The sequence below is a fragment of the Sphaerodactylus townsendi genome, linkage group LG08 (assembly GCF_021028975.2).
Source record: "Sphaerodactylus townsendi isolate TG3544 linkage group LG08, MPM_Stown_v2.3, whole genome shotgun sequence".
Classification (NCBI taxonomy): Eukaryota; Metazoa; Chordata; class Lepidosauria; order Squamata; family Sphaerodactylidae; genus Sphaerodactylus; species Sphaerodactylus townsendi.
Window position 1 is genome coordinate 50,747,709 of NC_059432.1, and position 27,893 is coordinate 50,775,601.

General features: G+C 41.9%; 1 protein-coding gene across 2 annotated transcripts; it reads left to right on the forward strand.

The window, feature by feature from the left end:
- The first annotated feature begins 21,809 nt into the window (after positions 1 to 21,809).
- On the forward strand, positions 21,810 to 25,377 carry LOC125437987 (prolactin-releasing peptide receptor-like). Of its 2 annotated transcripts, XM_048506102.1 has the most exons (3): positions 21,810 to 21,968; positions 22,402 to 22,463; positions 23,437 to 25,377. In XM_048506102.1, exon 3 carries the CDS (start codon positions 23,442 to 23,444, stop codon positions 24,489 to 24,491), a length of 1,050 nt encoding a protein of 349 aa, XP_048362059.1. In that variant the 5' UTR covers positions 21,810 to 21,968; positions 22,402 to 22,463; positions 23,437 to 23,441; the 3' UTR covers positions 24,492 to 25,377. The 2 variants fall into 2 exon arrangements, with proteins under 2 accessions (XP_048362059.1, XP_048362060.1); XM_048506103.1 differs by lacking the exon at positions 22,402 to 22,463.
- The last annotated feature ends 2,516 nt before the right edge of the window (positions 25,378 to 27,893 follow it).

Here is a 27,893-nt window from a genome sequence, read left to right on the forward strand (position 1 = left end):
ACCTCCAGGCTCCACCTCCCGAGCCCGACGGCCGCCGGGCCGGGCCTCGGGCCTGCCGGACTCCTGTCGGAGCGCCACGCTGGGTCGCCTTCTCCTCCGGGCGCCGGAGTTCGCCTCCCTCGCATCTCTAGTGGGAGTCCCCGGACTCGGCCTCCTACAATGCTAAGACTATTGGCCGGCTGGCTCCGTGCCTCATGGGTCCATCAACTCACTTCCACCGCTTCTGGATGCCCTGGCCTCCAGCAGCAGGAACTTCGCTGTTTACCCCAGACAATCGTGTCGCTTATTGATTACTTGTTGTTGTTACACCACCAAGGTTGTGAGAATGTACATAATATGTGCTGTTTTAATTCCTTTTCTGATAATTCCCAAGTTGATTCATACGCGAAAGTGCGCGGAGCTGCTAAGTTGTATCTAATCTGAAGTATGATGTTTTGTTCATTGGTGGTCAGTGCCCTGGAGCTGGCTGCCGGGAGGATGGTTGAGTGCTATTGTACAGCTCTGCATTGGTTTAATTGTGCGCCTTATTATCGGATCTCTTGTTTCGCTCAATGCGGTCTATTATTGCCTGCAACGCAGGTAAAGTAGCCCTCGAATTTCCTCTTTACCCCGCAAACCAAGTTCTAATGTTACACAAGCAGCTTGGTCAACTTGACCAAACGGGCGGAGGAGACAAGGCCCCTTTAAATCGCCCCTTAGCGCTTCGCCCCGCTTTCTAAATGTAAAAGGAGGGAGATGTAGTAGTGCACTGCCGCACCCAGCAGTGCCGTAGTAGAACGTTGGGACGCTTAACGGACCTGCGCTTAAGCCGGTCGCATCGCACTCCCCACTCCTCATCCCCCCCCCCATGAGTCACGGGTCATGAACTGTCTGGGTTTCAATCACTGGGCGCAGGGACAATGGTCTTGCCCCCAGGGTGAGGATTGGCTCAGACGCACGCTTCCTCTCCACGTAGCCAGATGAGATCATGCATCACATGATGATCTCCACTCTCCCCGCCTCCGAACTCCCCCCCGGTCCCTCCTTCCTACACTTCAATAGGGATAACAATAAAAGGTGCCAGGAACCGGGCAGACGGGAGATCATTAGGGAACACGTGACCTCCTCGGGTCTCCGCTGCTGGCGACCTCCACCAGATGTTATCTCCGCCTCGCTCTCGCTTCTTAGCTGACCGCCAAGTGGGTCGACTACACCATTTTGTACAACTTTGATTTCTCTGAGTTGTGGTGAGCTATGTGGGAAATGTAGATTCTTGTTCCTAACATTTCACTGCATTGGGGAGTTGAGAGTCTGTGGCTGGCATTTTCAGAGGTATATCACAGAGAGAAATCTGTTACACACAATGTGTAACAGACTTCTCTCTGAGATACACCTCTGAAGATGCCAGCCACAGATGCAGGCGAAACGTTAGGAACAAGATCTACCAGACCACAGCCACACAGCCCAGAAAACCCACCACAACCAGTTGAATCCAGCCATGAAAGCCTTTGACAAAACTTTCATTTGTTCTTCTTAACCTGTTGTAGCTGAGGTCAATTAATTTTCTTATGCTTCAGACTGTATTTTTATGCATTGCTGTTTATTCTACTTAATTACACTTTTGTTTAACCATATCCTACGAGAGACATTCCAATCTTCCAACAGTAACTTTTAGGTAGTCCCTGACCCCAAGGACATGTCGTTGGCCTCAACCAGAGCCAGGGCTTTTTTGGCCCAGGATCCAGCTTGGTAGAATGCTCTGTCGGCTGACACCAGGGCTTTCAGGACCTCAGTCAGTTTTACAGGGCCTGCAAGACAGCGATGTTTCACCAGGCCTTTGGTTGAGGCCACCCATAAGTCCATTGATCCAACTAATAAGCCAGTTTTCCTTACCTAGAACATTTCCAGCATTTCCAGCTTACGCACTGCCTCCACCTTTCCTCTTATGACAATTAGAATCTGATTTATGTCAGGATGACGGATGGAATGATCTTCTAGGCTGGGATTTTAATGTACATATACCAACATGAAAAGTTAGGTTTTAATTGTTAAATGTCTTTTTATGTTACTGATATTGTGTTTTAAGTTCACTGTAAGCTGTCCTGAGCCCAGCCCCGGCTGGGAATGGGCATGGTCAACATAATAAAATAAGAATGCAATAAATCTTGATTTTGCCCTGAAGAAAAATGACTGCTTTCTTCCCACTGGGAACAATGGAGGATGGATGGGGCCACCTTCTTTGGTGGCCCATAGAATTTTACCCCAGACCCAATCTTCTTCAAACTTGGGGGTTCTTCTGTGGGCAGACATGGCAACTGTGCTGCAAATTGGTGCCTGAGGCTTAAAAAACACTCAATTCCCCAGACTCGTAGATAACTTCCCCATAGGTTCCAATGGAGCTGAATAAATTTGGATTTCCTGAATAAAACCTACAACCAAATACTACACCAAAATTGGAATCTGTGGATATTTGGAATAATGATTTTTTGGGACTTCATTGAAAAAGAACAACTCAGTTTTCATGCACACCCTTTGATATATCTCTGACAAAACTCATGCTTGAATAAATGTTGTTAGCCTTAAGGGTCTAGTGGACTTCTGTAAATTAGGTAAACTTATACAAAGGCTCATGACCAGGCCATGGTCCTAGGTGATGAACATATGCTGGTAACTGCTCCGTTAGCAGGCAGACAGTAGATCATTAAAATGTTTGCTACAGCATAGACACAAAGAGGAAGCAAACTAAGTACTTAATGACTTGACTCAACAAAGGTATGTTCATATCTAATTTTGTAACCTAGGCCAAGATACATTCTGTGTTTCAATTTTATAGAAAAATGTACACTTTTCTTTCTTTGTTTGATATACAAGATTATAAGAAATATATTAACATCTATCCTAGATAGATTATAGTGGAGATGTAATTGGGCTCATTGGATACAGTTTTGATGGACATGGAAGATAATAATGATATTTGAAAGTTCTAGGCATAATTGAAAATAAGATAGTTATAATTTACTTTTATCTTTGTTTGGCCCTGATCAGAGCGAATGTGAATGCACTAGATCAAGAACTTGAAGAAAATGTAATTATTGAATCAAAAAGTTGAAACTTAAGTAAATGCTAGGAACATATGCAGACAGATAAGCAACTTCAAGCAACTAAGAGATTGATTACAGACTATATTTGTATGAAACATTGCAATATGAAAACCAAACTTATAATATCTTCTTGATGCTATAAATCTGAACTGAGTATAAAGGCCAGTAGCTTCACAGAAGACCATAAAAATTGATGCATACATTTTTTTCTTAAAACAGCAAAACTAACTAAAAAGTGTTATGTTCTGTGTGGCATTTTACAGTCCACATGTTTCTTCTTCCACTGTTGTGAGATTATCACTACAGATTTCAGTGAGTGCTAAGATTTATGTCATTAAGCCATGCACTGATCAGTCCTAACCATGTTTTCTCCTACAAAAATCTCTTGGTTTTCAAACTTTTGTTCAGCATTGTTTCATAACAATGTACTTGTATAGGAGAGAAATCCTCATGACAAAGTAAATTATTATATCAGTTTTAACAAGACTCATCCTTGCCTTATACAGTTGATCCACGCCAAAGCTTGAGCCAGATGTGCTTCTATTTAATGAGGCTTTTTTTCCACTGACCCAAAAGGTGAATCATGGAGGAATGGACATCACATATGCCAAGGATATTATCAAACTGCTGCTATTTTGATGTATATTTGAACATGTCAATATTTGTTCCACATAAATCAATCTTCATTTAAAATAACACATTCCAGATAGCTTTTGTTTGGTGGTCTGGTGCTGTTGTTGTGCCTCTAAAACCTTTTGAGGTTTGTCAGCTGTACCACAATGATCAATACAGCTGTTTATCTCCCACATAAATGTGAACCAATTCATGTGACTCGTGAATGGGTTCTATGATTCTCCACAAAGGGTTCTGCTAATTTTTCAGTTTAAGAACTGCTCTGCACAATTTTGTAATATCCTCTCTTCTCTTTAACATCCCGTGCCGTGGGAGGTCCATTTCCTGGCTTCAGCTCATGGTATTGACACAACATTAAATAGAGCTATCAATTGCTCTATTCTTTCTGTGTTACTGAAGAAAAACAAGGCAACGGAGATAGCTTGGCTCTTATAAGTATTGAAAAATATCCTTGATGAACAGCAGTGGCTCAAAATACACTGGATGAATTAAAACAAATGACACTATTTTACATATTACTTTTAGTTGCATTATATTTCTTGAGTGGGATGAAGGATAATTCAAAGGTATTGCCTTAAGCAAATAAGAGATGACTTTAGATGTTATACGGATTGTTACTAATCCCATGGTTACTAATCCACCTTACCCCTGTTTTTTCCCCAGACTCACTATTTGTCCTGCAGAGGCCGTGCACATACACTAAATTAATATTAGAATGTTTCCCATTATGGAAATCATATAGGATGGTAAAACACAATTGCTGAATATTCCCCCCGAGGTTTTTAAACTAGATGTTGAGTGGTGGAGCCATATTTTAGCCTGCGTATTTACAAAGTTAAATGAGATATGTAAGATCCCCAGCAATTGGAAGCAAAGCATAATTGTCCCAATCTTCAAAAAAGGAGACAAAAAGCAACCGGGGAATTATAGACCTATAAGTTTGCTGGATATCTCCTATAAGATGTATACGCGACTACTTCTTAATAGACTTAATGACTGGGCAGAGGAAAACAATATATTTAACGTAGAACAAGCAGGCTTTAGGAAAAACCACAGCACAATCGATCATTGCATGAGCTTATCAGTTATAATACAAAAATACACAGCCTGTAAAAACGGCAAACTCTTTGTTGCATTCATGGACCTATCCTCAGCATTTGATTCTATCGACAGGTTGATCCTGTGGCAAAAACTAGGTAGGACAAATATTGATAGAAAGCTTCTAGCTATTCTGATAGAGTTACACACAGATATCACAGCAAGAGTGAGAGTAGGAAATAAGGGCCAACTGACAGATTCAATTCAGTTGAGGATGGGTGTAAAACAAGGTTGCTTGTTAGCCCCATTCTTATTCAATTTCTTTATAAATGACTGTGTACAATTTATGGGAGACCCTACTTTTTTCCCTCCAGTTCTGGAAGGGAGACAGATACCAATACTCTTATATGCCAACGACATGGCTGTCATGTCAATCACCAAAGTAGGAAATGAAACTAATGCTGTCTAGATTAGCAATGTCCTGCAACATCAATAAACGAAAAAGTAATGGCAGCAAGACAAAAATAGTTGTCTTTGGAAGCAGAAATAAGAAACAAAACTGGAAAAATAGAGCACCAGCTGGTCGAGCAAACCTCCCTATATAAATAAATATTTAGGACTAACCTTCCAGGATTCTTTATCCTGAGGGCCCAAATAAGGGAAAAAATTTCCAGCTTAAACTCGTTGCCTGTCCAATGGGCTACTTCCAGATTTTTCTTTGCTAAAGGAAGCCTACTGATTCCTCCAATTCTTAAAGTGTTTCAGAGTAAAGTGCTGGCGCAAGTACTGTACGGAGCAGAAATCTGGGGTTGGGACATCGCCACAGTAGGAAAACTGGAACAGTCCAAAACATCTTTCTGAGAAAGATTTTGGCCCTACCACCCTCCACCCCCTCCCCGTTCAATGGAAGTAGGGACTACTCCTCCATCAGGACTAGAATCCATGTAAGAATACTTCTGTACTATAAAACCCTGGCAACCCTAAAGCCCAACCAAGTAGTAAATCTGAGTTACAGACACATGATGAGAACAAATAGGTGGAAGGACCAAATTTCTCCCATACTAGCTCTCTATGAAATTCCTGACCTGGAAACTATTCATATATGGGACGTCAGCAAAATTGCGGACTGGCTCTATAGTAAAGATGCTCTACAAGACAACCAACTTGCTGCCATCCAGAAATACTCCCCATGGTTCTCTCGTGTTAAAAAGAACAAATGTTATGCACAATATCTATCAAATCTCAAGGAAGCAAACCTAAGAAAATCATTCACTTCCCTGAGATATCAGACGTTTAAATCAGAACATTTACTGGGGAGATTTGCTAAAACACCAAGAGAGCTACGAGTATGTAGATGTAGCTTAAATCAGTGTGAGGACATAATACACTACACACTTCATTGTCCATTTTATTCTGCTATCCGTAACAAATATATCAATGATATCCTGTCAGGCCTGACAGGCAGTGAGGAGGAGAAAGTTTGCTTTCTGATGGCTGATGTGTATGCTGAGGTTACATCCAAAGTAGCAATATTTATGTTTCTAGCAGCAAAAATCAGAGAAAGTTCAACTGATGTTCAAACCACAAAAGCTAAGTTGTAATAAAGGTGGTTAAAGATTCCTAAAATTATAATCCTGTTTTAACTAAATTTATGATATTCCGTTTAATGTTATATAACTGCATTGCTTCTGTACTCTAATGCTTGAAACTCTCATAACATGTTTTATACTTTTGTAATCTGAGGGGAGGAGGGCTTTGGCTGATGTATCTTTGTATGTGTATATGGCCTAAGGCTAATAAACACTGATTTGATTGATTGAAACAATTGCTGAAATTGGCCCTACTCCTTGGCTGCTACTGACATTTGTTAAAAACATTACAGGAGACCTATTCATGGGTCTGTCAAAGTCATGCCTACTTTGGTCCTTAAACACTGCAAAGAATTCATTTAGTTGACTTGAAGGCAATTTTTCAACTCTAAACTGGTGAACTGGATTAGTTTCCCTCCTCTTACACATGAAGCCTGCTGGGTAACCTTGGGTGAATCACAGTTCTCTCAGAACTCTCACATCCCCACTTAACTCACAAGGTGTCTGTTGCGGGGAGAAGGAAAGGAGTTTATAAATCTCTTTGAGACTTTCAGGAGAAAAAAAGTGGGATATAAATACAAATCCATCTTCTTCTATATGTAAAATGTAGTTGCCTGGTCCAGATTACTGACCCCCATCTCCAATTTATGCATTTAGTAACCAAAAGCACACATACATAGATACATGTCTTAGTATGTTATTTGACAAATATATTATTGTTCTGTCAGATAATCTGCTTGTAAACATATTTTTGTCCAGCACAGTTGAAGCTTCTTATCCTACATTTCTTCACATGCAATCCCAACAAAGTAGTTTCCCTTAAATATCCATTAAGATAAGTACTAGGAATTTGATTTAATTTTAACTGAGATTTGAAAATTTAGAGAGGAGCCACTGCATCTACCTGGGGCGGGGAGTATTGCTACAACAGCCCCCTGACAGATATAAGCCGGAACAGGTTGTCAACAGGCCTGAAGAGGCTTACTGTGTGCAAATAAGCAGCTTTATTTTTGCATGGAAGTAAATAACATCACCTAGTAAATTAACTTGTATTAAAGGTACAGGACACTTTCCCCCAGCCAGGCCAATCTGAGGTGTGAGGGGCAACCTTCCTCTCTTCTCCATTCATCCCTGATGTGAATCTGTCCCCCCACCCCACCCAAAAAACCCCTCCTCTTTGGTGGCGGAAAGTGCCATTGTGACCTTGTGGGATTTTCAAGGCAAGAGACATTCAGAGGTGTTTTGCCATTGCTTGCCTCTGCATGGGCTGAGGGAATGGTCCATGTTCACCCAAAGTCACCCAGCCGGCTTCATGAAGATTAGTGGGGAATTGAACCCGATTCTTCAAATTAGAGTCTGCCATTCTTAACCACAACACCATGCTGGCTTTCCAGCTCCTCTTAACCAAGAGAGAATAAATGTACTGGGTCTTTCAGCATCTTGTCTGGTTTGACTCTTTGAGCTACAGGCAATGCTGACAATTGTGATATAGTTGGGAAAGCAACAACAGAAGGAAGGTATCTTGCAGAAAAACAAAGCTGTTAATAATAATAATAATAATAATGAATCACCTCTATATAATCTGTCTTCTTAGCACATTAGTTTCTGACAATGTTATAATGAAGCTGTCTTTTCAGTGAGGAACACTGTAAATTCACTTCATACATTTGTCATGGGCAGAGGTTGTTTTGCATGTGCCACTGTTCAAATTACAGTAAAAAGATGGCACGGTATGCATTATTATACTTTGGAAACAACTGATTCCCCTAGAATGTAGATAAAAAAACAAACCTCTGCTTACCCGCAGAATAGTCATGCATAAAACACTGAAACATCCTATGAGCAAATCAAAGGCCATTTCCCCACTGAGAAATTAAAGCCAGGTACAATCAGGTTTCAAAAGAAACAGCACCTTTTCATCACAGCTTCTCCCTCTCCACTGCAGGATGTGTCTAGTGAAGACCCCGAGGTCTATCATGGTTTCAAGCAATGCAGCACTCCCCACGAACGCACGATCTGCTCAGCAGCTCTGTTCTTTCTCATCCATTGGCTGTTGTGTTGTGGGAATTTTAACTTTTTTTTTTTGTGCAGCTACATCAGTACATAGATGCGTAGATGGAATTTTCCCGCCTATGTGGGGAGCAGCTTTCTTCTGATTGGCTATTGTGTTGGAGCAGAAACGATAGCTGTGTTTTGCACACAGCTGAGTTTATGCATGGCTTCGACATTTTCTAAACTCTTTACCCATGCAGCTTTGTTGGCACGAAAGTCTAATTTCTGTTTACAATTTACAGTTGGCACACAAGTCAAAACACATTTTCGCGTAGCCACGTTTCAATGTAGCCGCCACCCGCGCAAAACAAAAAAAGGGCTGAGCACACTGCGCTCTGATTGGCTGGAAGGCTCCACGTCACTCCCTATGGCAGGAAAATAAATCTAGATTCTGTCCCCTGAACCTCCCCACTGTTCCGGCTTCGGCGTGTGTTTTTTAAAAAGGTGCACTTACATGCAGGTTCTAAAAAACATGTGATAAGGGGGAACGGTAGCGCCAGAACCGGGATGAATCCGTGTTCGGCAGTTAAGTAGTGGGGAGTTCTTGCTGAAACCTTGATATTTCGCATGAGTATCACACAATTAATTGACCAAAGAGGAAATCAGTGCGGAATCAACCAAAGAGCAAATCAAAGAGCAAATCAATCCAGCATTCTGTCCCCAGCATGTGGCAGATCAAGTATCTCCAGGCACTTCCACCCAACACAACAACACACCTCTAGTTTTCTAACACTTGGGGTTCAGAGATATACTGCTTCTGAACATGGAGGGTCCATTTAGCTAGATGAAGGGATAACAGAAACATCAGAAGACTGAAATAAAACTCAAAATGGCTTTGATAAGTTAGGTGGTTGGACTTAAACTAACAACAGGAAATTCAGAATAGACAAAAGACAAAGTTCTGCATAGATGTAAAAACAGATTCAGATGTATAGGTATAGGGTCACTTGGCCTGGCAATGCTATATGTGGAAAATGATTTCAGATATTAGCTGCTCTTCTCTGCCATTATCCAGTCAACCCATTGCATAATATCCTCCAGGTGGAACAATACCCATTTTCTCAACAGGAAATGCCCAAAGGTCAAAAGAGTGGTAGCCACTGTGGGGCCAGGAACAGTGAAATAAATAGCTTGTTGGGGGGTTGCAGGAGGTCTTCTGTGCCCCTTGTCCCTGAAGAAGTTGAATTCTAATGCCAGACCTGGATTACTGCAAAAGAGAGCAACAGCAGGCTGAAGAGAGTGCGCTGTGAGAAGCTCTGTAACATTCATGATGTATATCAGAAGCAGCGACGTGCACTGTAGGCGCACACAGTTCTTACCAATAAGGACCCATCTTTGAGGAGATAGCAAAACTTAAGGTAGTGACTAGGGGCAAAAGTCTTCAATCCTTAGTTCACAGTCTGGAGCTCAGTGAATAGAGCTGGGCTATAAAGAAGCAAGGCTAACTTGGAGTTTTGGTGGTCAAGTGTAGAAGAGGACTTTTGAAATGGAGGCTCAGAAATCTGTACTACAGAATTCAAGACACCTAAGTATGGATCATCAAGGAGTTGCTGCTGTCACCTGCAACAGCTGTGGAATGTTTGTTTTTCTGCCAGAGGATATGGGTCGCTACACCTGCAGCAAGTGGAAGTTGTTAGAAGAGAAGATACAGCAGCTTGAAACACAAGTATCTACATTTCAGTACATTAAGAAGAACTTGATTTTAGTAAGGCCGTTGACAAAGTGCGCTATTCTTTTGTGTTTTAGGCAACACGTATGTTCAGCTAAGTCTTTGGCAGTATTGAAACGTTGAATGGTGGATCTGCTGCATTGATTTTGGCTGTCACTGTTGCTGCTTGATTGAAATTTTTAACAATGAAATGTCAACAGTGCTGGCATTTTCAATTATATTACCTTTGCTTAACTGCGTTAGTTTTGTTGCTTTTCTTGTGAATTGTAAGCTGTCTTGTGGCATAAGTATCTTTATTTAATTTATTTTATAACACTTATACCTTGCTGTTTTTGGGACAGCTTACAGACAGTAAAACAAAAACTAAGGCATAAATCTTAAAATACAGTTAGAATATTAAAATCTAAATTCCTTTCAAAATGGTGGCAAAATCATATCAACACAATCACTCAAACTCCCATTTCCTAATCACAGAAGAAGAACGGGGAGAGTAGGGTGTAAACTGGAAGGGAGGTATGCAGTTTGGGCATAAAACCACAAACACTTGCTGATATTTCAGTTCAGCAATCCACTTCCTGTGGAGGGGAGGAAGCGGTCTGAGGGTGCAGAAGGAGACACCTGCTGGTGCCCCCTTGCATACAAAGGATATGTTTGCCCCTGGCTTGAGAACTAATGTTTCTCCTCTTTCAGACCTTTCAGGCCATCGGAGGACTATCTGGATTGTTGGCCATGGCACTGTCCATTGGGCTGCCAAGTATTCTGGTTGGGAGAGAGACTTTGACCTTGCCAGTCACATGACCATGTTTTGGATGGAACAGAGAGGGCTTCGTTGGGAGGCCTTGCTTCCAATGCTGGATGGAGCAGTTGCAAAGGATGGACCACCTCACGCCAGGATCATCCAGCTGGGAAAGAATTATCTGCCTACAGAAAAGGGCGTGTTGCTCACTCGCTGAATGGAGTTGAACTTGGAATCCATGATGCACTGGTGGCCAGAGAGTACTACTTTCTGGTCTCACCTATTGGAGCATCAAGTATGGCTTGGGGCATTGGCCCCAGAGAAAGTGAACCTGTCCAGGTGAGGACCAATAAGAGAGTGGCACACCTTATGCAATCTCTGGGGGGGCAGGTGCATCGCCCACTTAAACATTTTGCTTTGCCTTTCAGTGTTGTATTGGAATGACGGCATCCATCTGTTGGAATGTGGTATGCCATTTGGATTGAAAGGGGCCAGTAAAGCTTTCCAAGGGCTTATGGATAGAGTTTTGGATAGACTTCCTTTTGCTTGGCCAGTAGAGTAGCACCAAGGGGATGGGATGGGGTGGGGCGTGATGGTAAAGGAGTGGATATTTAAACTTAAACAGATGGATGGTTGAGTCAAATAAGGCAAGAGACAAGATAAATATATTTACACTATGCACAAGAGAGCTTAACACAGAAACTTATAGCTTTGGTTTCTTTAGCACAGCAATTAAGATTAATGTTTTGTCGAAGGCTTTCACTGCCAGAATCACTGCGGTGCCGTGTGGTTTCCAGGCTGTATGGCTGTGTTCTAGCAGCATTCTCTCCTGACGTTTCGCCTGCATCTGTGGCTGGCATCTTCAGAGGATCCTCTGAATCCTGTGGCTGGCATCTTCAGAGGATCCGGCCATACAGCCCGGAAACCACACAGCACTCCACTTAAGATTACTTAGTTCACTTTAGCTTAGATATTGTTTCATAAGATGATTCACAGAATGTTCAGTTTCTTTTCTCAGGTGTTCTGGTTTATGGCTATTCACATACAAGGTCCTAACACATAGGCTCATTCCGCACATGCAGAATAATGCACTTTCAAACTGCTTTCAGTGCTCTTTGAAACTGTGCGGAATAGCAAAATCCACTTGCAAACAGTTGTGAAAGTGGTTTGAAAATGCATTATTTTGCGTGTGCAGAAGGGGCCAGACACAGCCTTCCAAGTTAGATAAAATCCTTAAAACAAAACATAAACTCTCACTGAGGTAAACTTAAAGCAAATCCCTACACCCCAGACAACCTGACATACTAAAATTCCACTATCTAGGAGAAGTCCTTATCCCATGGACGTAGGTAAGGTGGGGGGGTTTCCTTGGGTTTGAACCCGCCCATTCATGTCCGAAGCTCCGCCCCTCCGTTTGTGGGTTTTTAAAGCATTTTAGTGCTTTTTCGGTTTTTTGCCTGCAGGGGGCGCATTGTTTGGGCTAGCAGCACCGAACTTTCAGGGATTGTTTGGGGGACTCTCCTGATGATACTACCAGGGTTTGGTGAGGTTTGGTTCAGGGGGTCCAAAGTTATGGACTCCCAAAGGGGGTGCCCCATCCTCCATTGTTTCCAATTGGAGCTAATAGAAGATGGGGGCTACACTTTTGAGGGTCCGTAACTTTGGACCCCCTGAACCAAACTTCACCAAACTTAGGATGTATTATCAGAAGAGTCTTTTATTGATACCACCCAGGTTTTGTGAAGTTTGGTCCAGGGGGTCCAAAGTTATGGACTCCCAAAGGGGGTGCCCCCATCCTCCATTGTTTCCAATTGGAGCTAATAGAAGATGGGGGCTACACCTTTGAGGGTCCGTAACTTTGGACCCCCTGAACTAAACTTCACCAAACTTGGGATGTATTATCAGGAGAGTCTTTTATTGATACCACCTAGGTTTTGTGAAGTTTGGTCCAGGGGGTCCAAAGCTATGGACTCCCAAAGGGAGTTCCCCATCCTCCATTGTTTTCAATGGGAGCTAATAGAAGATTAAGGCTACATTTTTGAGGGTCCATAACTTTGGACATCCTGAACCAAACTTCACCAAACCTGGCATGTACTATTAGGAGAGTCTCTTATTGATACCACCCAGGATTTGTGAAGTTTGGTCCAGGGAGTCCAAAGCTATGGACTCCCAAAGGGGGTGCCCCACCCCCCATTGTTTCCAATGGGAGCTAATAGGAGATGGGGGTTACACCTTTGAGGGTCCATAACTTTGGACACCCTGAACCAAACTTCATCAAAACTGGGTGGTATCATTAGGAGAGACTCCTAAAGATACTCTGAAGGTTTGGTGCTTCTAGATTAACAATTGCAACCCTGACAGCAGGCACCCTCCCCCCCCAAATTTCCCCAGATTCTCCTTTTAAATCCACCCCCTTCGGCATGGATTTACAGGGAGAATCTGAGGTCCTCAGCTTAGAAGAAGAAGAAGAGTTTGGATTTATATCCCCCCTTTCTCTCCTGTAGGAGACTCAAAGGGGCTTATAATCTCCTTGCCCTTGCTCCCTCACAACAAACACCCTGTGAGGTGGGTGGGGCTGAGAGAGCTCTGAAAAGCTGTGACTAGCTTAAGGTCACCCAGCTGGCGTGTGTGGGAGTGCACAGGCTAATCTGAATTCCCCAGATAAGCCTCCACAGCTCATGTGGCAGAGCAGGGAATCAAACCCGGTTCCCCCAGATTAGAATGCACCTGCTCTTAACCACTACGCCACATTGAAAGTGATGCTGTTTCAGGGTGGGGGATAATCCACCCCAAAACAGCATCACTTTCAATGTTGTTTAACTAGGGACTCCAAAGGAGAATTTGGGCTCTCTAGTTTGAACACCATTGAAAGTGATGCTGTTTGGGGGTGGATTCCAGCATCTCAGCGGCTGCCCGGGGGCCCCCCACAACACTCAGATTTTGCACCGGGCTCCATTTTCCCTCTATGCCTCTGTCCAGAGGGGAGGGGGAGGGCAGAGCAGGGCAGGGCAGGGGAGTCTGCCATCCCCGACCTTGGAGAGCTGCTTTTATAAGCGCTAGGCCAGGGGCGGGGCTTGGGGAGGCGTGGCCATGCCCTAGGGGCGGGTGGTGGGTGGTGGCCCCACCCCCAACCCCCCCTTAAAAATCTATACCTATGTCCCTGCCTTATCCTGTTTTATTAAGCCTTCACCTGGCCCTTCAATAAGCCCCTCCAATCAAAACCCATCTAGAATGTCTGTGCCAGAGAGATCTCCTCCTCCTTCTGCATCCCACTGTTACTTGCCCAATCAGAGTACAGGACGCCACAGCCAATCAGGTGGCTTTTCAGTTCCTAAGCCTTTCCTGTTCCACTCTGAAGGTAAACAGTAAGTTTGCTTTGTCAGAATTGCATTTTAAAATTACATTTTCCTTGCAATCCATCACAGCCAGCATTTACTATGTGTAGTTACAGCAACTGTTTGAGAATTTTCCCCACCATTCTATCAGAAAGAAACTTGCCAGTTACAATACACTATTATTTCAAAACATACATTGTGTTGAAGACCTGGGTTGGAACTTGGAACTATTTATTATTCTGGAGAAAGGCTCATGTAGATTGCACATCTCTGATCCAATCGAGCTGCAGATGAAAAAAAAAAAATCTGCAGGAGCACTTTTATATTTAACTGTCTACTGGGTTCTGAGAGTAGTTTTATCACATAAAAGCTTCCTGGCTCCAGCACCACATAAAATAGAATTCAAGTTTTCCAGTCTCAGTATTTTTTAAATCTTTCATTCAACCATGCCAGGACCTTGTTGTTCTCAAGAGTTTACATCAGTTAACTTGGGTCCATCTGCAACAAGGACTGGGGCACTATTTCCTAGCATTTTGGTTTTATCAGAAAAAATGAGACTCAGCCTTCAATAGAATCAATTGCAAGTGGGATCCTAGCGTCCTTTCAGGGAACACCTTCCATCTCAACTTATTGGATTTATTTCACTGTATTATCTAGTCAAGTGTTTGTCCCCAATGGGAACCTGAAGTGGCTTTCTCACATCATTCTCCCCTCTTCCACATTACTCTCACAGTAATAACTCTGTGAGTGAGGTTAAGCTGAGAGAATGTGATGGGTTCAAGGTCACTGAGCAGACTTCCATAACAGAATGAGAATTCAAATTTTTTAAATTACCTTAATAGCTCGTTATTAATAACTTTTAAAAAAATGGTCTTAATTGTAAGTCACCTTCTGCAAGACTCTGAAGAAGTAAAACAGCAATATCCTAAATAAAAAAAACCTGGTTGTTCCAGGTCCCAGTTCCACACTAGGTCACATCAGCTTTTGTCTTGTCAGCTGAAGAACCTTTGACAATTGCTACTGAACCTTTTCATTTTGATTCTAGGGAATATTTGATGTACAGCCTGTCATGTAAATGTTGACAGGCATTTGGCCTATCAATCTCTGTGGCTTGGACAAATCCAGCCCTCCTGATCATCTGCACACTCCAGGAAATATAAAGAACGATGAACAAATTATTTTCAGGAATTCTGAATAAGCTGCCAAAAACCTGTAGCGTTTCTTGCCGAACTGTAGCTAACTATACCTTCCTGGTGGGACTGCCATATATTCCAGGTGGAATTTACATTTTAGAAATGGGGGAAAAATGAAATCATATCAGACTGTGGAATTTAGGGCACTAGTTTAGCTGGCTATAAAAGGAGGCTAGAGAAATTCATAGAGCCATAATTGGCTAGTAGACACAGTAACTAAAAGTGGAGTGCTGGAGTATGTGTGTGGGAATTTCAGGGCTAGGAATTTGTTATGATTTGCCTCCATGAAGGTATTCAGCTAGCTCTGTGTGGAACAGAATGCTGGCATAGATAGACTACTGATAAAATCCAGGAAGGCTGCTTTGGAGTTCATTGTTCAGAGGGTTGAAGGATCATATTCAATTATTCGTCCTCATTTTTTAAAAAATATTACAATATCCCCCCCCCCCCCGAGGTGTAGCTCCAAGGAGGCCGGAGGGTGTGTGACGCAGTGGGACGCTTTCCCCCCTTGCTATGCCTCTGTCCATCCCCCCAACCTCACTAATTCTCATGTTATTGAATTTGATTCTTGACTTTTATAAATGAATATTTTAGTTCTTTAGAATAATTGCATTTTTACTACAGCACTGCATAACCTTTCTTGTGACCTTTCTTGCACATTTCTATACAGAAAACAGCACAACAAATATAAAGTTGCTCAGGTTGAATGACCTTTCAGATTTCATCTACACTTAATGGTTTTAGACCCACAGCATGTATACATGGCTGAAAATTGGCATGCAAAATTCTACAATTAATTAAAGTTCAGATAGAGCAATAAACAAATTAGTCCTGATTGATTTTCCCTTTTTAAATTTGTTATTAATTTCTAAAAATATGGCTTTTTAATCAGATGTATTTCAGTCATCCTTGAACGCTTTGCTGTACCCAAGTGATTCTGTTGAAGGTCTCTGCAGTGCAGAGAGAAAGGTAAAATATTTATTACTGCTGTATTTATTACTGCTAGTGTTTTGTTGCTGGGATTCAGGGGAATTTAAAGTGCATGTTTTCATTTGGTTGCTGTATCATCTAGACAGGAAAAATAACATTTAAACAAAGAGAGCGGGGGCAGTGGTGGCTGGAAATGGCTGCTGTTGAAAAAAGGGGTGTGATATACGCGCGCACACACACACAGCAACATACTGGTGACAGAATGTTTTTGGCCTGTAACCAGTGTTACCACAAATATTTTACCTTGCAGGAGTAATTTATCACAAGGGCTATAAACTGTACAGGCGAGTTTCATGCAATGCAAAGTAAACGAATCTGCAGCTGAAGAAGGAGGTTCACAGGTGGAATGGAGTAGCAATTTGAATGTGCATGTTTGATGGTTGTAGCATGAAATGGTTATTTGCATGTGTAAATGGGTGGTTGCAGACCACACATCTTGGTGTTCTGTGTGTGCAAGTATGGAAGTACATTCCACTTGATTTAGGGCACCACTGGATTCCAATCTTGGTTTTTGTATGGAGTCCAGTTCCAGCTGCAAGTCATCAACTTTAACAGCCAAATCCAGATTGGTGTGTGCATGTGATTGAGCTGTAGAAGCAGCAGAGAGGCCTGCACACATGTGTTTTCTTGCTCCACCAGTGTAAGGGGCACCCACACCAAGAGAGAGGGCAAACATGCTGGCATCCTGGAAGTCAGGGTCAGTGCAAGAGGGGCGGGCCAGGGTGTTCCCAGGGTGGAGATGACATTAGCTCCAGCCTGGAAAAGCTGGTCGTTGGCCCTGCACAAAAGTGTGGCATGAGGCTGTTTGTCCTTTGGAGCAATTCAGGTGACCAGAGGATTTAAACTTTTCCTCCATTCTATGCTGCCCCAAGCCACCATGGAGGTAGCACTATGCTGCCTTTGTAGAACCATCCCTAGCTGCCTCTGCACGCCCCCCCCCCAAAAAAAATCTGGATTGCACTGTTAGGTAGTTAATGCAATCCTAAATAAAATTTCATTGATGTCAATGGGCTTAGAAGTCAGGGGGTCTGTTTAGGATTGTAGTGAAACTGCTGCCACATACATGTCTGACTACCCATCAATGCTATACAGCCAGTTGGTATAATGACCGGGCTGTCAGTCCCAGGTAAGTTCAACCCAGTCTGCCATGAAGCTCAGTGGGTGACCTTGAACTGTCTTCCAGCCTAATCTATGTCATAGGGTTATTCTGAAAATATGGAGCTGTGAATGGCATAGGACTCCCAGAACTGTTTAGAGGAATGTTGGGGAGGAATTAAAAAAATGTAGCAATAACAATGTTGGGCAATCTCAGTTATCTCACACATTTGTACAGATTGGTTGGTTTTTTTGCTGTGCAGTTCCTTGTCTGGTATTAAGATGGGAGACCACCCAAAAAGTCCAAGGTCACCATGCAGATGCAGGCAATAGTAAACTACCCCTGTTAATCTCTTGCCTTGAAAACCCTGCTGGGTTGCCATAAGTTGGCTGCAATTTGACAGCACTTCCCACAGCTACCAGGTGGGTTTTACTTGACCAAATAAATGGGATTGTTAACTAAATTTTGCCTCATCTGGACTATGAAGATGAAGTCTCTTTGGGACAGAAAAATATAACAGTATATGTAGGTATTCAATTGCTTTCCCCCGTAACGGCCTGCAAATATTACAGATATAGGAATCAGCCCAAGTTTTGTTAACATGGCATGGAATAGCAATCCAGATGAGTACATTTCCCTGCCATTTGTGACAGGTTAGCTCAAAAGGACACAAAATCCCAACTTAATTTTGATATTACTTCATTAGCATTAAAATTATTCACAAATCCAAAATCAATATGCATACATTAACAAGACCTGCGTATTCTGTGAAGTAATTTCCCCCCTGCTAATCTGCTCATAAGCACCAGGGATTTGATACAGTTGTTACTGCTCACCTAAGTGTGAAGCTGCTTTACTGGGATCTGTCAAATGATCTGCACTATTATAGGTTTCTTTCATAAAGTGATGGAATTCCTCTGGATTTACATTGATGTAACTGTAAAGCTTCATATCCCATTTCAGTTGTATTCCCTCCCCCACTTTCCTTTAGAGATACTTTTTGCTTTACTGAATCAACAGTTGATGAAATTTACCAGGGTATTTTCAAACAGAGTCAGTGGAGCAGAGAATGTGCTACTCTTACTATACATCCTATCTATAAATGGTATTAACTAAAGCTGACTATAAATGATAACATAAACAGGAATGAAATATGTGTTGGTCATAAGGATGATGCAGATGTTATTGTCTTGTCTGTGCAATAGATGTGAAACTAGATAGACAGCTGATACTATTATGTGCACATCTGTAGTCAATGAGGTTCTAATTTCATTGATCAGAAGAAGTAATCTCTTATATTCTACTCATGTGATAGAAGTGACCTAAAAAGAGGGCTTTTTGTCTCAGTTTAATCAGGTTGCACTGTGTTTATCTGGGGAAATGGTCACTGGGGAGGAGATAAGCCTATTGAATGTTCATTCTGTACTTCACATTTGAAATATAAATTACCATGTAAAAAAGGAGTAGCATAAGACATGTCTGTGGAGAACCAGTAGTTCAAGGGAGTTCTCTTGAAAGGTCAGGAAAACATGAACTTACAAAACTCTTGGGTATGAATCCTCACACTTCAGATTTGGTAGCTGCCACCAGGGTCTTTAACTACTCAACCAGTGAGGTATCAAGGACAAACTTTCATCCTCCCTGGTATTAAAGTCATGAAAGTCACACTGCAAGGTAGATTACTTGCAGTGTGAATTTCACCAAACAATTAAGCATCACAAAATGATTGAAGGAATTTACTAAAATTGTGCAAGAATATTTCAAAGAGAACAATAGCAGTGAAAATTTGAAATAATAAAACTTAAACCTGAAAAGGACACAGTGAATAACACTGTACAGCACAGTCAATTTTCTGTTCTTATACTTTATTGTAGGTCGAAAACAACTTTTAACAAACAGGGCAACCAAACCCAATTGTATGCAATGGAAGGCTCTTTAAGCCTTGTAAGGGTCTGAGCCCCCTCCCCTCCAACCCACCAACAGGCCAAAGAAAAATTTGCTATAGGCACATTTCACACACATACACACACATAAATAAAGCAAATTATTTAGCAAACAAACCAATTATTTCAAACTGATTGTCATCTTCTTCTCAAGGTGGTGAGCAGGCAGTAGGATTCCAATGCAGGCAGGCCATAATCCAAAGGATGAAGCAGTTGAAAAACCAGAAACTCAGAGGAAAGAGCAGGGGCCGAAATCAAGTTTTTGCGCACTAAACTCTCTCAAACCTCAGTCTGGAATGTGATCTGCTGGATCCAGGCCTCCTATTTATGCTCTGTCACCATGCACAGAAAAATTCAAAAGAAATCCAAGCCCAAAGCACCTTCTGTGATTGGCCAAAGAGCAGTGTTGTTCCTAAACCTGCCCCCATTTCCATCCTCACATATCTAGAGGCTGTTGCAGTCCATGTGGCTGCAGTGCAAAGTGCATTGCAGCTGTAAGCTAAATAGGAAAACTCCAGTGAGACTGCCTATTTGTCCTTTCAAGATTCCTCTCCACCTCCCTCCTGTTGCCCTAGAAACCAATCACAGGGCAGGAAAAATGGCAACAGAGGAAAGCAATCCATTAAGGGGGACACTTTTGCCAGCCCAGAAGAACCCATTCTGCAAGTCCACCAGAGCACCAGCAAAGGTAAGTTGTTTGTATTGGGGGAGGAAAAGCATTAAAACTTGAAGCCCAATCACCAGCCTTGTGATTGGGCTTCAATTTTTTTTAAAAAAATTCCCAAAATGGACAATGGGAAAATCTGGAAAAAGTTAAAATGTTTTTTAGCTTTTCAACTTTTCAGCTTCATGTGGATAGCTGGTTTTTGTTGCAGTTGTTGGACAAAAACAGCCAAAGCCAAAATGTCTTTTTTTGGGTGCGGGGGGGGGGGGGGGGGGGGATATTTTTGGTTTGACTTTGTCTGGATGCACAGCACTAATGTGCAATCTGGAAGATTTACAGTGTTAACAACATCAGAACAAGAGCTATATGTTCCTAGCTGCCAAGGGGATAACTACCACTAATGTGATATGGGCAGCCCAAAACACTACACTGGCATGGCCACGGGTGAGCTGGGGTGGGGCCGACCTTTGTCCGTCTTCACTGCCTGGCTGGGCCCCTTGCTGATAGAGATTCTCTTTTTGTGACATGTCTTTATTATCCCCTATGAGGGATTTTCAATGCATTTATTTTACTTCTGTGGGCTTTCCACACCACAGGAAAGGGGTTGGGGCACCACCGGAGTGGCAGCATACCCACTTACTGGACACTTCTGGATGGGGCTGTTCCATTATGTTCATTTTAAACAGGAGACCAAAGAAGAACGAGAAGGCATGAGTGAATATTTATTTCAGATGCTATCTTTCATTTCCTACTCTAGATCTTCATTCAATTTAGCAGAAGATTTTTAAGCATACAGTCTGAGCCTAAAAATAGATCATATACCTGAGAGCAGATTTTTTTGTTTCTAGAATGATAATACAATGGTAGTTTCTAGTGTGATTCCCAGTATCCTTGGCTTTTTCCTTTCCTGAATGAATGGCATTCCCAGCCCCAGGAAAGTTTATTCTCAGGGTTGTAGGGCTAATAGCCACATGTTGGGAGCCTGCAGTGGGGAGAAGAATGGGATGAAATTGCTCTTCTTTTACCCTTGCAAGAGGGAATGATTTCACCCCTTGCCATTTCCATACTTCAGTCCTCTGACCTTTATGGCTTTTACTCCCTATGAACTCGACAGCTTCAGGAATAAACTTTCCTGGGATTCAAAATGGCTGCTGTGGGAGGGGAAAGCTGGGAATACCAGTGACTATCAGCACTTTTTCTGAGGGATCACAGGATCCTTGGCATTTAATAGTTGCCTGGTAGAATCTGTGTGGTCATATCATCAAATCATTTAACCTAAATATATTGCTAACCATCAGCAGCTTTTGTCCAAATAACTCATGGAGGAAGTGTTGAAGGACTGGGAAGCAGCTTCGTGATTGTTGCAGCACCATGGAGAGTATCAACAGCGCTGCCTGCTGAAATTCTCTCCTGACAGTTTACTTACTACTACATTTTTTGCAACAATTATCAATAATTGTGCCCCAAGATGCTTCCTGCAGCTTTTGAGGATTGAAAGATCAAAATGAATTTTGTCAGGTGTGTTTGTTTAATCTCCAAGATGGCAATATTTTTTAAGATTATCCATGCTTCTGTTGTAGGTTTCTCAATATTTAGAGTCAAGTATCTGGGAGAGGAAATGGGAAAGGAAGATGCTTAATGGATGCATTGTACATAAAAGGTATATAAAGGTACATAAAAGGTATATAAAGAGGTATATAAAAATCAGTAGGTATGGGGCTTGGGGAAGGATCTCGATGAACTCCTGTTATTTGTACATTAAATTAAAAATGGAAGGAGAATATCCTGGCATGCCAGAAAAATCTGCCTCTGTCCCTTTAATTTCTTGAACACCAAACAATTTCATTGGTTTCACAAGCTAGATGCAGCATATTGACTCAGGAACCCAACGATAGCAAAGCCAGGATTGTCTCTTCCTTATACTGAATAACACAGTTTATCTGTGTAAAGGTAAGGGAAAGAAATTGTAGCTATTGTAAACCCCACTTGTTCTATTTCTGACGCTCTCTATTATTACTGAATGTTTAAACTGCATGCACATCGGTGTCTCTGTGTAATGCTGTCTCTCATTATCATTGTATCTATTTTGGCTCTTTTTGGGTTGTTCATTTAATCATTTGACTTGTTCATTTAATCAGTAACTTAGTTTAGGAGTTTCTCTTAGGGAATCAATTTACTTTTTAAAAATGTCATTCTCTATGTGTAATTTAATTAGATGTAGAATTTTGACAACTCTAGGGGAAACTTAAATTATTATGTGTGGTCACCCTTGTTTCTTCCAGCCCCCTTCCTCTAGAAGATGCATTCAAATGGCTGAATTTCACCACGTTTCACATCATGGTTTTCATTGTTCCAGTGCACTCTAACATATATTCTTTTGTAGTAAAATTCTATGCTTACCTGGAATGTTTATTACATAATGGGGGACCTGGAAGCATTAATATGGTGAGTAGAATGTGCATTGTGGGGAAACTACCTTAACGAGGTTAAATCAATATACAATTACTGATAACAATATTATTGATACTAAAGAATCCAATTGTTGCAGTACATATTACTGAATATTGCACTTAATTTGTCTCAGTTTGTGTCCCAGGACTAGCAAGGCTATAGTGAAAAGAAAGATTTCTGATACTGCTGTATCTGCCTGGATTCCAGTTTCTTGAAAATCTCAGGTCTATCTCTTTAAATTTTGCATTTTTAGTTCATAGAAATACTGCTAAATGTGTAGGCATTTATTATTAGCAAGCTCTCCCAAGGCAGTTGCATTCTGAGAAGTGTTTTTTATTGATTGGTAGAGTGAGCACATTGGATTTCTCAGCTTACTTTCCCAGTTCTTCTTACTCTTTTTTTACTTTCACACCCACAACTTTTAAAATATATATCTTTTAAATGTATTTAGTTGTCCTTTGCCCTGGATGAAACTTTAAACTTGAAAAATTAGTTGTTTGGTTGGGTCATATAATCGGCAAATGCAATGACAATAGATCTTTCCTGTTCTTTCTTCTCCTTTGCAGTCCTTTTGCACCCTGGAATTATGGGACCCATATGGAGTAGCCTTGTAGGTCAGGAGGGAAAAAGAGGGGAAATGTTCATGGAAGAACCAAAAGGGTGATATCATCCACCTCCCACCTGCATCCATGTGGCTTTTAGATGATGTGGAGGACCACAACAATTAACACCTTCCACTTCCAGATCAGAGGATCAGTTTACCATGTCAGTTTACAAAACAGAGGCCATATCAGTTTACAAAAGACTACATATACATAGATGTATACTTTCAGTTATGTGACTTTCCTCATGTAACAAAATCAATATCGTGTCTGGGTTATGGATGGAAATATGAGTTATAGGTATTTTGTAATCATCAGTTTATGCACAAAAGGCTCCCGAACATTGATGGTTTATTATCTTACAGGTCCAATGTCTGAATTTTTGGAAGGCTCTGGCACCATCCCCACCAACTACACTTTAATGGCCCACAACTCTCCTATGAATGAGACAATGGTTTTCCATGGCTTGCAGTTGGTTCATCGGCTAAAATCACTGATTATTCTGATGTACACAGGTGTGGTAGTTGTTGGGATGGTAGGCAACTACCTTCTGGTTCATGTCATTCTGCATGTGAAGAAGATGCATAACGTGACCAACTTCCTTATTGGGAACCTTGCTCTTTCTGATGTGGCCATGTGCACCACCTGCATCCCATTCACTCTTGCCTACATTTTTGAGCCTCGTGGCTGGATTTTCGGCAGCAGTATGTGCTACTTTGTGTACTTCATGCAGCCTGTCACAGTCTATGTCTCTATCTTCACCCTGGCCACCATTGCTGTAGATCGATACATTGTCATTGTGCACCCACTGAGACGTCGAGTGTCCTTGCAGCTCAGTGCTTACATGATTCTCTTCATCTGGATTCTCTCCTGCTGCTTGGCATTGCCAGCCATGGCACATACCTATTATGTGAAGTTGGGTCAACAGGGAGTCATGCTTTGTGAAGAGTTCTGGGGGGACCAAGAGCATCAGAGACAAATCTATGCTATGTGCCTGCTGCTCATCACCTACCTCTTTCCTTTGCTGGCCATACTAGTATCCTACATTAAGATCTCTCTCAAGTTAAAGAACAGGGTTATGCCAGGTAGTGTGACTCAAAATCAGGCTGACTGGGATAGAGCTCGGAGGAAAAAGACATTTTGTCTCTTGGTTATGGTAGTGGTAGTCTTTGGGGTGTGCTGGCTTCCCCTTCACACCTTCAACCTTATTCGAGACGTTAACATTAGTGCTATTGATGCTTACTATTTCAGTCTGGCCCAATTATTTTGTCATTGGTTTGCTATGAGTTCTGCATGCTACAACCCCTTCATTTATGCTTGGCTACATGATAGCTTTAGGGAAGAGCTTAAGAAATTACTTGCTTGGCACAGAAAAATAATTCCTGCTGGGCAAAGTTTAACTGTTAGCGTTGTTATCTGACCAGCTTTCCTCGTCTTGTGATTATCACTGAGCCCTTAATATTTATGAGCAGAATTATTCAAAATTGCAAATAGCAGACAATGGTTGTGACTTCTGTGCTGGGCAAGACCCAGACCTCCTTCGGTTGTCATGGTTTGGTCACAATTATGTATACATGTAACATAAATTCACTGTCTGATTTGCACATGAATTCTTTGAAGGACACAGTTGGGAAAGGAAAAGGCCTTGGAGAATAGTATTTGAAATAATTTTTACTTTGGTCCTTAAAAACATTCTGTATAGACAGTTTTCCAGTGTGGATGTGTTGGCCCAAGAAATGTATTTCTTTGTATGATATTGAAGATGTTTGTTTAGCGGGGATGTGAATGTAATTAAGATCTAATTTATGTATTTAAAGCTGTCAGTTTAAGGTTATGTGTGTGTCTGACTACAGAGGCATAATCAGATAGTTGACATAAAACTAGTAAAATTTCAGCATTTTAAGGTATATGTTGTGAAAAAATGTTAACTATATTTTGTATGTTTTCAGTCATCTGAAATATTTAAAGCAGTATTTTCACAATTTACAGTTGCTAGAAGATCTTAAATACAGAATTTTCTGTCTCTTTCCTCCTCTCTCTGAATCTCATCAAGTCCACACATTCACAGTTTTTCCCATAAGAGGAAGGAGAATATATAAGTTTTACTCCATACTAGAGAACATTTTCATTGTTAGAATACATTTTTATTAGTCAAAATGTTACATGATTCTAAAGGTACATAGTTTTATCTATTGGAACAATCGTGAGACAATTGTGTCTTCGTTGTTGCTAGGGTATCTCAAAATGAAGGATCATGATGTGTTGTAATGCATAATTTTAACATATGTTATCTGTTAATAAAGACATTTCAGAACACTTCAAAACAAATAAGTTATTTTCTAAATTAATTAAATGACTATAGGCTATAATAATCACTCTGGCCGTTTCCGAATGGCAGCGGAAACGGCTGGGTCGGCGCTTCTCGCGCCGCCCCAAAGACGCTGGGACCGGCCCGCCAAGATGGACGGGTCTCTGAAGAGGCGGGCAGCTGGCGCCGTGGAGCCGGTGTATCAAGATTTACTCAAAAGCATTTATTTGGGCCTCTTGCCGCCGAGGTTTGGGGATTTCACTTCCTGGCCCTGCGCCGCCTGCTCGAAATGGGCGCGAGGGCAGGGGGGGGCGTGTCCCCAGGCCTCGGCGACATGCCGGAGGCCCAGGGACAAGGTGAGTGCCGGGTGGGGGAGGCGCCGTGAAGCCGCTGCCGTTCGCTCGGCAGCTGCTTCACGGCGGCGTATTCCCGAAAAGAACGCTTCCTAGCGTTCTGGGAATACGCCAGCTGCGGGCCAGCCGGGCGGCGCGAGGGCGGCGCGGCTGCGCTGCAGCTGCGCCCCCCGTGCGAATGGCAGCCTGGAGACGGTGTTTTTACCGTCTCCAGGCCGTCATTTTCTGCCCGTGCGGAAACGGCCTCTGTCTCCTAAATTAGAACAGATTTTCTGTTGAATTCTGAAAATAAAAGCATTTTCAAATACCAAATACCATAAACATCATGCTGGTCTGGTCTGCTTTCACACTGTCTAAACTGCAGGTGATTGCTAATTAGTCTCCTCTGAGTAGATGAAGAAACTGCTAGATATTCACCAAAAGGTAAGTATCCAGGCAAATGTCTCTGCTGACAGAGGAAGAATCAACATGGAAATGATTATTCAGTGGCTCCAGCATGGTGATGATATACATGTATGAAACATCAATCATCAGTGAAAGCAGTGGCGTAGGCGGTTAAGAGCTCGTGTATCTAATCTGGAGGAACTGGGTTTGATTCTCCACTCTGCCGCCTGAGCTGTGGAGGCTTATCTGGGGAATTCAGATTAGCCTGTACACTCCCACACACACCAGCTGGGTGACCTTGGGCTAGTCACAGCTTTTCGGAGCTCTCTCAGCCCCACCCACCTCACAGGGTGTTTGTTGTGAGGGGGGAAGGGCAAGGAGATTGTAAGCCCCTTTGAGTCTCCTACAGGAGAGAAAGGGGGGATATAAATCCAAACTCTTCTCTTCTTCTTTAATGTCACCTTACATCCTTTTTAGCACTTTTCCATAGAAGCAGTTCACATGTCTTTATTTGCAAATCAAGTGCTACATCAGAACTGAGCAATGAAACATTGCCATTGATTTTTGCAGGAAGCATTGGGTTCGATCCTATGCAGATCCTGTGGGAAATGTTGGTTGTGGCAGATCTTTCTGGCCCTTCCCTTTCCCCCAGAAGCTGTCAGTGAGTGGAAACAACTCTGTGCCAGGGGTTGGGAGATCCACGTGGTCTAAAATTCATACAAAGCCGGTAAGTGCAGTAAAGAGGAGACAGGAACTGAAGCTGCCCTTGCTGCTGCCTCTACCTGGGCTGAGCTTCTTACACAGAGTTCCACAGAGAAAGGAAAAGAAAGAGTTCAAGTGTTCCATCCCGTTATATCTAATGTACTTTCTGAATAAGTCTTCCATAATGGGCAATGGACATCCTAAGGAATACATCTAATCTGAAATATGAAAGGTGGATAGTTTCTCTTCACAATATAGCATGGAAAACATAAGGCGTTGATGGAAGTTCACAGAAATATGAAGTGCTGAGGAGTATTGCCATTGTTCTACCATAACTATGAGTGTACTATCTGCATTTTAAAAATGACAGGGCAGATTTAATTCAACATATTAAAGAATGAACATATCCAGCAGAAATGACTAACTAGATAGAATATCTTGGCAAAGGAGATCTATGTTACACAGAACATAAATGGAAAGTATATTTAGAATAAGTGCTGTAGGTTGCTTAGAGATTGAAATGTATGATCTGTTCAGTAACAAATACAACATCTAAACTTTCAGATGCATCTGAAATAAGCAAGACTGTTTGAACATGACTTGGTAAACAGATGATGTTGGAACACATTCTTTTGACCACATTGTCTTGTCTTATACATAAGACAAGATTTGTTCTGAAATAAAAAGAACAGTGTGGATTTATTATTGTCTTGGTCGAGAGAGATAATACTAAAGATATCACTAAAGCGTAGTCTGGATGTTAAACTACACATTATAAAAACATTAAGATACAGAAGAGCAAAATGAAATCTGACATGAGACATTGTTGAATGTTGAAAGCATTTTATCCCTACTGTTGTGTACTGCATTACAATAATTATATGCCAAGAATTGGGGCGGGGGGGGGGGGGGGGGAGAGAGACCAGGTCGGAAGTGCTGTGCAGTAGCCATTAATTTTGTTAACAAACATATCAGTTACTTTAGCACACAAACTGTATCATACACCATATAAGATTTAATCCCCCTCCCCCCCAAATAAACCTCCAGTTGACCTGGTCTGAGGGACAATTAAAAC